The sequence below is a fragment of the Oncorhynchus tshawytscha genome, linkage group LG14 (genome assembly GCF_018296145.1).
Source record: "Oncorhynchus tshawytscha isolate Ot180627B linkage group LG14, Otsh_v2.0, whole genome shotgun sequence".
Lineage (NCBI taxonomy): Eukaryota > Metazoa > Chordata > Actinopteri > Salmoniformes > Salmonidae > Oncorhynchus > Oncorhynchus tshawytscha.
This window is the reverse complement of record NC_056442.1, coordinates 50,973,369-50,986,074: the sequence shown is the minus strand read 5'-3', so window position 1 is coordinate 50,986,074 and position 12,706 is coordinate 50,973,369. Positions and strand designations below refer to the sequence as shown.

The 12,706-nt window shown below is 43.3% G+C and overlaps 1 protein-coding gene across 1 annotated transcript in view; it reads left to right on the top strand.

Annotated features, from left to right (window-relative positions):
* Window positions 1-12,706, top strand: part of LOC112267475 (rho guanine nucleotide exchange factor 17) — a 107,432-nt gene that overhangs the window by 72,551 nt on the left and 22,175 nt on the right. The window contains exons 2-3 of the mRNA XM_042297651.1: window positions 1-61; window positions 9,788-9,970. The exon at window positions 1-61 is cut by the window's left edge and continues 17 nt beyond it. Coding sequence (XP_042153585.1) covers window positions 1-61; window positions 9,788-9,970 — 244 coding nt within the window. The remainder of the gene's footprint in view (window positions 62-9,787; window positions 9,971-12,706) is intronic.

The following is a 12,706-nucleotide window of genomic DNA, read 5'->3' as shown; positions in this document are numbered from 1 at the left end:
CGTGATGACCCTCCTGGACACTGAGCAGTCTTATGTGGAGTCACTCCGGACACTCATACAGGTAATACCACGCACGCTCGCACACACACACACGCGCGCGCACACACGTGCTAACAGATGGTTGAAGTTGCAATGTCTTAATGTTAAATGAATCCTCACCTCTTAGCCACATATCTCACCTGCCTCATTCAGACAGGCAGCCTCCCCACAAAGACCCCACCAACCCACCCTCAACCACACCCAGACCCCACCCACCCTCACTCCTCAATCCTACTCTGGTCTTTGACAATACAGTTAGTTATGGAAGAGATGTTCAACCTCTCTGGTCTTTGATGATACAGTTCATTATGGAAGAGATGTTCAACCTCTCTGGTCTTTGATGATACAGTTCATTATGGAAGAGATGTTCAACCTCTCTGGTCTTTGACGATACAGTTCTTTATGGAAGAGATGTTCAACCTCTCTGGTCTTTGACGATACAGTTTGTTATGGAGGAGATGTTCAACCTCTCTGGTCTTTGACGATACAGTTCGTTATGGAGGAGATGTTCAACCTCTCTGGTCTTTGACGATACAGTTCTTTATGGAGGAGATGTTCAACCTCTCTGGTCTTTGACGATACAGTTCGTTATGGAAGAGATGTTCAACCTCTCTGGTCTTTGACGATACAGTTCGTTATGGAAGAGATGTTCAACCTCTCTGGTCTTTGACGATACAGTTCGTTATGGAAGAGATGTTCAACCTCTCTGGTCTTTGACGATACAGTTCGTTATGGAAGAGATGTTCAACCTCTCTGGTCTTTGACGATACAGTTCGTTATGGAGGAGATGTTCAACCTCTCTGGTCTTTGACGATACAGTTCGTTATGGAAGAGATGTTCAACCTCTCTGGTCTTTGACGATATAGTTCTTTATGGAAGAGATGTTCAACCTCTCTGGACTTTGACGATACAGTTCTTTATGGAAGAGATGTTCAACCTCTCTGGTCTTTGACGATACAGTTCGTTATGGAAGAGATGTTCAACCTTTCATTCAGACAGTAGAAGCTGACAGAGAAATGCTTCTTTATTGTTCAGTCCTACATGTCTCATTATTACAGCCTTTATTAACAAGGTACTGTTACATAATATATTGTGTGGGCATGTGGGATGATTTTGCCTGTACCGTGTGTGCGCGTGTGTGCGTATGCGTGGGTGTGCACAACAAGGAGGGAAACAGATCCAGGATGCTCTCCTTAGTAATATAAATGAGTGCGGGGAAGGAGAGAATGAGGACCGAGGGAGAAGGGCTGGCCTCTGTGTTTTCTAACACAGTCACTGATCACTACAGAGGTGGACGTGGAAATGTTCCTATAGCAACATGGGGAAGCGTTCCTATAGCAACATGGGGAAGCGGTTAGAACATTTAATGTAGTGAAACTGCCACTCCACAGAAGCTCCAAAATGGAGTATGTAATAAAAGAGATCTGATTGGCTGTTAGAACCACATGGTTCCGTTAACTAGGTTAACCTAAATGTCAGTTGGTTTTTCATAGCCGATCATTAAGAGTATCTCTACCACTCCTGCTGTCTCTAGAGTTGAAAACAGCAGGACTGGGACAGGTAGCACGTCCGGTGAACAGGTCAGGATTCCATAGCCGCAGGCAGAACAGTTGAAACTGGAGCAGCAGCACGGCCAGGTGGACTGGGGACAGCAAGGAGTCATCATGCCAGGTAGTCCTGAGGCATGGTCCTAGGGTTCAGGTCCTCTGAGAGAGAGAAAGAGAGAAATAGAGAATTAGAGAGAGCATACTTAAATTCACACAGGACACCGGATAGGACAGGAGAAGTACTCCAGATATAACAAACTGACCCTAGCCCCCCGACACATAAACTACTGCAGCATAAATACTGGAGGCTGAGAAAGGAGGGGTCAGGAGACACTGTGGTCCCATCCGATGATACTCCCGGACAGGGCCAAAAAGGACGGATATAACCCCACCCACTTTGCCAAAGCACAGACCCCACACCACTAGAGGGATATCTTCAACCACCAACTTACCATCCTGAGACAAGGCCGAGTATAGCCCACAAAGATCTCCGCTACGGCACAACCCGGGGGGCCAACCCAGACAGGCAGATCACGTCAGTGACTCAACCCACTCAAGTGACGCACCCCTCCTAGGGACGGTATGAATGAGCCCTAGTAAGCCAGTGACTCAGCCCCTGTAATAGGGTTAGAGGCAGAGAATCCCAGTGGAGAGAGTGGAACTGGCCAGGCAGAGACAGCAAGGGCGGTTCGTTGCTCCAGAGCCTTTCCGTTCACCTTCCCACTCCTGGGCCAGACTACACTCAATCATATGACCCACTGAAGAGATGAGTCTTCAGTAAAGACATAAAGGTCGAGACCGAGTCTGCGTCTCTCACATGGGTAGGCAGACCATTCCATAAAAATTGAGCTCTATAGGAAAAAGCTCTGCCTCCAGCTGTTTGCTTAGAAATTCTAGGGACAAATAGGTGGCCTGCGTCTTGTGACCATAGCGCATGTGTAGGTATGTACGGCAGGACCAAATCAGAGAGATAGGTAGGAGCAAGCCCATGTAATGCTTTGTAGGTTAGCAGTAAAACCTTGACATCAGCACTTGCCTTAACAGGAAGCCAGTGTAGAGAGGCTAGCACTGGAGTAATATGATCATACCAATTTATCACCATACTGAGAGACCTCACCATACCATATTATCACCATACCATATTATCACCATACTGAGAGACCTCACCATACCATATTATCACCATACCATATTATCACCATACTGAGAGACCTCACCATACCATATTATCACCATACCATATTATCACCATACCATATTATCACCATACCATATTATCACCATACTGAGAGACCTCACCATACCATATTATCACCATACCATATTATCACCATACCATATTATCACCACACTGAGAGACCTCACCATACCATATTATCACTCTACCATATTACCACCATACCATATTATCACCATACTGAGAGACCTCACCATACCATATTATCACCATACCATATTATCACTCTACCATATTACCACCATACCATATTACCACCATGCCATATTATCACCATACTGAGAGACCTCACCATACCATATTATCACCATACCATATTATCACCATACCATATTATCACCATACTGAGAGACCATACCATATTACCACCATACCATATTATCACCATACTAAGAGACCTCACCATACCATATTACCACCATACCATATTATCACCATACTGAGAGACCTCACCATACCATATTATCACCATACTGAGGGACCTCACCATACCATATTACCACCATACCATATTATCACCATACTGAGAGACCATACCATATTATCACCATACTGAGAGAGACCATACTACCACCATACCATATTATCACCATACTGAGAGAGACCATACCATATTACCACTTTACCATATTACCACCATACCATATTATCACCATACTGAGAGACCTCACCATACCATATTATCACTTTACCATATTATCACCACACCATATTATCACCACACCATATTATCACCATACCATATTACCACCATACCATATTATCACCATACCATATTATCACCATACTAAGAGACCTCACCATACCATATTATCACTCTACCATATTACCACCATACCATATTATCACCATACTGAGAGACCATACCATATTACCACCATACCATATTATCACCATACTGAGAGACCTCACCATACCATATTATCACCATACTGAGAGACCTCACCATACCATATTATCACCATACCATATTATCACCATACTGAGGGACCTCACCATACCATATTACCACCATACCATATTATCACCATACTGAGGGACCTCACCATACCATATTACCACCATACCATATTATCACTCTACCATATTACCACCATACCATATTACCACCATACCATATTATCACCATACTGAGAGACCTCACCATACCATATTATCACCATACCATATTATCACCATACTGAGAGACCATACCATATTACCACCATACCATATTATCACCATACTAAGAGACCTCACCATACCATATTACCACCATACCATATTATCACCATACTGAGAGACCTCACCATACCATATTATCACCATACCATATTATCACCATACTGAGAGACCATACCATATTACCACCATACCATATTATCACCATACTAAGAGACCTCACCATACCATATTACCACCATACCATATTATCACCATACTGAGAGACCTCACCATACCATATTATCACCATACCATATTATCACCATACTGAGAGACCATACCATATTACCACCATACCATATTATCACCATACTAAGAGACCTCACCATACCATATTACCACCATACCATATTATCACCATACTGAGAGACCTCACCATACCATATTATCACCATACTGAGGGACCTCACCATACCATATTATCACCATACTGAGAGACCATACCATATTATCACCATACTGAGAGAGACCATACTACCACCATACCATATTATCACCATACTGAGAGAGACCATACCATATTACCACTTTACCATATTACCACCATACCATATTATCACCATACTGAGAGACCTCACTTTACCATATTATCACTTTACCATATTATCACCACACCATATTATCACCACACCATATTATCACCACACCATATTATCACCATACCATATTATCACCATACCATATTATCACCATACCATATTATCACCATACTGAGAGACCTCACCATACCATCACCATACCATATTATCACCATACTGAGGGACCTCACCATACCATATTATCACCATACCATATTATCACCATACTGAGGGACCTCACCATACCATATTATCACCATACTGAGGGACCTCAACATACCATATTATCACCATACCATATTATCACCCTACCATATTACCACCATACCATATTATCACCATACTGAGAGACATCACCATACCATATTATCACCATACTGAGAGACCTCACCATACCATATTATCACCATACCATATTACCACCATACCATATTATCACCATACCATATTACCACCATACCATATTATCACCATACCATATTACCACCATACTGAGGGACCTCACCATACCATATTATCACCATACCATATTACCACCATACCATATTATCACCATACTGAGGGACCTCACCATACCATATTATCACCATACCATATTATCACCATACTGAGGGACCTCACCATACCATATTATCACCATACCATATTATCACCATACTGAGGGACCTCACCATACCATATTACCACCATACCATATTATCACCATACTGAGAGACCATACCATATTATCACCATACTGAGAGACCTCATCATACCATATTACCACCATACCATATTACCACCATACCATATTACCACCATACCATATTATCACCATACCATATTATCACCATACTGAGAGACCATACCATATTACCACCATACCATATTATCACCATACTGAGAGACCATACCATATTGCCAACATACCATATTATCACCATACTGAGAGACCATACCATATTACCACTTTACCATATTATCACCATACTGAGAGACCTCACCATACCATATTATCACCATACCATATTATCACCACACCATATTATCACCATACCATATTATCACCATACCATATTTTCACCATACCATATTATCACCATACCATATTACCACCATACCATATTATCACCATACTGAGAGACCTCACCATACCATATTATCACCATACTGAGAGACCTCACCATACCATCACCATACCATATTATCACCATACTGAGAGACCTCACCATACCATATTATCACCATACCATATTACCACCATACCATATTATCACCATACTGAGAGACCTCACCATACCATATTATCACCATACTGAGAGACCATACCATATTATCACCATACTGAGAGAGACCATACTACCACCATACCATATTATCACCATACTGAGAGAGACCATACCATATTACCACTTTACCATATTACCACCATACCATATTATCACCATACTGAGAGACCTCACCATACCATATTATCACCACACCATATTATCCCCATATATTATCACCACACCATATTATCCCCATACCATATTATCCCCATACCATATTATCACCATACCATATTATCACCATACCATATTATCACCATACTGAGAGACCTCACCATACCATATTATCCCCATACCATATTATCACCATATCATATTATCACCATACCATATCATCACCATACTGAGAGACATCACCATACCATATTATCCCCATACCATATTATCACCATACTGAGGGACCTCACCACACCATATTATCACCATACTGAGGACCTCAACATACCATATTATCACCATACCATATTATCACCCTACCATATTACCACCATACCATATTATCACCATACTGAGAGACATCACCATACCATATTATCACCATACTGAGAGACCTCACCATACCATATTATCACCATACCATATTATCACCATACCATATTATCACCATACCATATTACCACCATACCATATTATCACCATACCATATTATCACCATACTAAGAGACCTCACCATACCATATTATCACTCTACCATATTACCACCATACCATATTATCACCATACTGAGAGACCATACCATATTACCACCATACCATATTATCACCATACTGAGAGACCTCACCATACCATATTATCACCATACCATATTATCACCATACTGAGGGACCTCACCATACCATATTACCACCATACCATATTATCACCATACTGAGAGACCATACCATATTATCACCATACTGAGAGACCTCATCATACCATATTACCACCATACCATATTACCACCATACCATATTACCACCATACCATATTATCACCATACCATATTATCACCATACTGAGAGACCATACCATATTACCACCATACCATATTATCACCATACTGAGAGACCATACCATATTGCCAACATACCATATTATCACCATACTGAGAGACCATACCATATTACCACTTTACCATATTATCACCATACTGAGAGACCTCACCATACCATATTATCACTTTACCATATTATCACCATACCATATTATCACCATACTGAGAGACCTCACCATACCATATTTTCACCATACCATATTATCACCATACCATATTACCACCATACCATATTATCACCATACTGAGAGACCTCACCATACCATATTATCACCATACTGAGAGACCTCACCATACCATCACCATACCATATTATCACCATACTGAGAGACCTCACCATACCATATTATCACCATACCATATTATCACCATACTGAGAGACCTCACCATACCATATTATCACCATACCATATTATCACCATACTGAGAGACCTCATCATACCATATTATCACCATACCATATTATCACCATACCATATTATCACTTTACCATATTATCACCATACTGAGGGACCTCACCATACCATATTATCACCAGACCATATTATCACCAGACCATATTATCACCATACCTTATTATCACCATACTGAGAGACCTCACCATATTATCACCATACCATCACCATACCATATTATCACCATACTGAGAGACCTCACCATACCATATTATCACCATACCATATTATCACCATACTGAGGGACCTCACCATACCATATTATCACCATACTGAGGGACCTCACCATACCATATTATCACCATACTGAGGGACCTCACCATACCATATTATCACCATACTGAGAGACCTCACCATACCATATTATCACCATACCATATTATCACCATACCATATTATCACCATACCATATTATCACCATACTGAGAGACCTCACCATACCATATTATCACCATACCATATTATCACCATACCATATTATCACCATACCATATTATCACCATACCATATTATCACCATACCATATTATCACCATACCACATTATCACCATACCATATTATCACCATACTGAGAGACCTCACCATACCATATTATCACCATACCATATTATCACCATACCACATTATCACCATACCATATTATCACCATACTGAGAGACCTCACCATACCATATTATCACCATACCATAATACCACCATACCATATTATCACCATACCATATTATCACCATACTGAGAGACCTCACCATACCATATTATCACCATACTGCGGGACCTCACCATACCATATTATCACCATACTGAGAGACCTCACCATACGATATTGGAGGAAAGACATTTTGTAGTGTAGCGTAGCATAAGGTAACCAGTCCATCCAGTATGCATAACAATAAAGTCTGGAGTATAGACTAGACCCGAGGATGTACCAAAGATATCTTAAATCAGTTTTGTTTCATGTGTTTCTTCCATGTGTAATACGTGGTGGGCTATGTATTGTATAACAGAACCATCTTCATGTTAATTCAGGTTTTTTCCCGAGCCAGGGCTCATATACAGGCCTATGCACATGCATCAGCTCTAATATGGTTGTTTTGAATGAATCATCACCTTAGAAAGCGCTGTCCATTTCCGTATGTTGGGCTCTGAAACAACATCCACTACGACCATGTTTTCCCCTCCGTTTCAACCTGCTGTTGAACTTCTTTCTTCAAATTGATCATCACAGTGAGGTGAGTTTTAAAAGCAAGATACTGTTTTGATGATGAGTGTTTTGATGTGATTTTAGATTACATTTGCATTGATGTCAGAGTGGTTAGAGGGACAATAGAGCCCTGGGTACCAGGACATTAGCACCTGATGGAGGGACAATAGAGCCCTGAGTACCAGTCCATTAGGACCTGATGGAGGAACAATAGATGCCTGAGTACCAGGACATTAGCACCTGATGGAAGGACAATAGAGCCCTGGGTACCAGGACATTAGCACCTGATGGAAGGACAATAGAGCCCTGAGTACCAGTCCATTAGGACCTGATGGAGGAACAATAGATGCCTGAGTACCAGTCCATTAGGACCTGATGGAGGAACAATAGATGCCTAATGGCCACCAGGCCATTAGGACCTGATGGAGGAACAATAGAGGCCTGAGTACCAGGACATTAGCACCTGATGGAAGGACAATAGAGCCCTGAGTACCAGTCCATAAGGAACTGATGGAGGAACAATAGATGCCTGAGTACCAGGACATTAGCACCTGATGGAAGGACAATAGAGCCCTGAGTACCAGTCCATTAGGACCTGATGGAGGAACAATAGATGCCTGAGTACCAGGCCATTAGGACCTGATGGAGGAACAATAGAGGCCTGAGTACCAGGCCATTCATACCAGATGGAGGGACAATAGAGCCCTGAGTACCAGGCCATTAGGACCTGATGGTAGTTAGCAAGTTGGGTACTACCAAAGCATGTCCAGAGTGCATAAGAGGAGATTACCATGACTCAACGATCATGTGGAATTCTACTGTGGTCATGACTCATGACTGCCGGTGCGGCAACACAACAGCCCTAGGTACAGCCTACTAGTTAAAAAATAATATTGCCATTATTATCGAAACGATATATTGTCAAAAATAATATCCTGATATGTTACTACCATTTTTTTTCCAATCGCTAGTAGATACTGTGGGCCGATGACACACACACACACACACACACACACACACACACACACACACAGAGAGGACTCAACCTCATGACTCTTTTCCTGATGTACAATAAAGGCTGTTTTTTTAACTCAAGCTCTCTCTCTCTCTCTCTCGCTCTCTCGCTCTCGCTCTCTCTCGCTCTCGCTCTCTCGCTCTCTCTCTCTCTCTCTCTGTGTGTGTAGGGCTATATGCGGCCTCTGAAGCAGCCAGACAGTGGCTCCCTAGTTGATCCCTCATTGGTGGATGAGATGTTCTATCAGATTCCAGAGATCCTGGAGCACCATGAGCACTTCCTGGAACAGGTCACCGGCTGCATTAGCCAATGGCACGACAGACAGACCGTGGGTCAGTTGCTTATCCAATCGGTAAGTACCTCCCTCCATCCAATCACTGTGAATAATGGAGAAACCACGGGTGAAAGTAAGTCGGTAGGGTCCGGTACGGCGTCCCGGTGAATTAAATAGTGGGGGTAGAACCTGAGCCTATCCTAGATGACACAAAATGCCAAGAAAACTGGAAGCTATTACAACACAGCCAAATGAAAAAGGAGAGAATTGATTTGAAACCGGCGGGTGGTGTACACTCTGAGTTGTGGTTCGACGAGAACACTTCAATTTCGCCAAGACTGAGATGAGTGACCGAGACGCACGCGGACAAGGTCAGAGATGAGTGGTCGAGACGCACGCGGACAAGGTCAGAGATGAGTGGTCGAGACGCACGCGGACAAGGTCAGAGATGAGTGGTCGAGGTCACGCACGCGGACAAGGTCAGAGATGAGTGACCGAGACGCACGCGGACAAGGTCAGAGATGAGTGGTCGAGACCAAGACGCGCTCAGACAAGGTCAGAGATGAGTGGTCGAGACCAAGACGCGCTCGGACAAGGTCAGAGATGAGTGGTCGAGACCAAGACGCGCTCAGACAAGGTCAGAGATGAGTGTTCGAGACCAAGACGCGCTCGGACAAGGTCAGAGATGAGTGGTCGAGACGCACGCGGACAAGGTCAGAGATGAGTGGTCGAGACCAAGACGCGCTCAGACAAGGTCAGAGATGAGTGGTCGAGACCAAGACGCGCTCGGACAAGGTCAGAGATGAGTGACCGAGACGCACGCGGACAGCAGTGCAGTATAAGCCTAGTGCCAATCACAGAATACCATTACATACACACAGGTGGTTTAGAACAGGTGTCTTTCTCGTCATCAAGTCACTGTCTGGATGCTGGGATGATGTTTGTGAGTGGACCGACGTGCGTGGCTAGCCTACAGGAGAGCCTTTTTTGAAGTGATTGACAATCAGATGAAAACATAGTGACTGGTTGTGTTTATGCCACATTACAAGGTAATGCATGTTAACAGGGATATGATATATTTACTATGCCCACAGAGAGGCTATATGAAATGAATAGGGATTTTATCTGTAGTTCTACCTAGGCTATAAACACAATGTGTGACTGCTTGGGTAATAGATTACATCTACTTCCACCTCTGGGGGAAAACCCTGTGTGTGTGTGTGTGTGTGTGTGTGTGTGTGTGTGTGTGTGTGTGTGTGTGTGTGTGTGTGTGTGTGTGTGTGTGTGTGTGTGTGTGTCGTAGGCATGTTAATTAAGGAGGTGCTCTATCTCCTGGTCCTGGTGTCTCACTGTCTTCTTGCAACAGAACACACACCCACCTAATTACCTCAGAGAGAGACACGGCACACACTTCACCCCTAAATAGTAAAGTACAGTGACTTCCCCTGAGTCTCCTCTCCTGGTCCATGTTTAACCCCCTGTCTCCTCTCCTGGTCCATGTTTAACCCCCTGTCTCCTCTCCTGGTCCATGTTTAACCCCCTGTCTCCTCTCCTGGTCCATGTTTAACCCCTTCTAACCCTGGTCCATGTTTAACCCCCTGTCTCCTCTCCTGGTCCATGTTTAACCCCTTGTCTCCTCTCCTGGTCCATGTTTAACCCCCTGTCTCCTCTCCTGGTCCATGTTTAACCCCTGTCTCCTCTCCTGGTCCATGTTTAACCCCTTGTCTCCTCTCCTGGTCCATGTTAACCCCCTGTCTCCTCTCCTGGTCCATGTTTAACCCCTGTCTCCTCTTCTGGTCCATGTTAACCCCCTGTCTCCTCTTCTGGTCCATGTTAACCCCATGTCTCCTCTCCTGGTCCATGTTTAACCCCTGTCTCCTCTCCTGGTCCATGTTTAACCCCTTGTCTCCTCTCCTGGTCCATGTTTAACCCCTTGTCTCCTCTCCTGGTCCATGTTAACCCCCTTTCTCCTCTCCTGGTCCATGTTAACCCCTGTCTCCTCTCCTGGTCCATGTTAACCCCCTGTCTCCTCTCCTGGTCCATGTTTAACCCCCTGTCTCCTCTCCTGGTCCATGTTAACCCCCTGTCTCCTCTCCTGGTCCATGTTAACCCCCTGAGTCTCCTCTCCTGGTCCATGTTTAACCCCCTGTCTCCTCTCCTGGTCCATGTTTAACCCCTTGTCTCCTCTCCTGGTCCATGTTTAACCCCTTGTCGCGTGCTTCCCTGCAGAAACGTTTCGGACAAGTTTGGAAGTATATTATTGCAACATTTTGTTGGTTTTTGTTAGTTTGGACCGGCTGTCCAGGCACACCAAAAAAGGCAAGCTGAAGTCTCCGCCCTTTCGTCTGTGATTGGTCAACAGTAGGGATTCTTCAATAAAGTCTATGTTGTCATTCAACGAGACAACTCATTTTCATGTAAATGTTTTAATTAAGAAGTACTGCACCAAACATTTTAATTAGATGTAAAAAAAAATGTGTGATTAAGATCTCCTTGGCAAAAATGACAAAATGAATGACAGATTTCTTGAGTTATCTTAGACTATTTTGAGGAGAGTGTATACTGGCTACTGCGTCTCAAAGTTGACAAACAGTACTCGTTCTTTTAAGGGAGTATGCGAACACACTCATCTGGTAACTCGGCTAGGCACCAGCTGAACTGAAGCATGCTGAAGCCTTTATCCTAACCAGTGTAGCATCACTAGCCTATACAGTCAGACTGTGTAGCATTGTTAGCCTATGCTAGTGAAATGCAATCAGAATCTATAGCATTGTTAGCCCATGCTAGTGAAATGCAGTCAGACTTTGTAGCTTT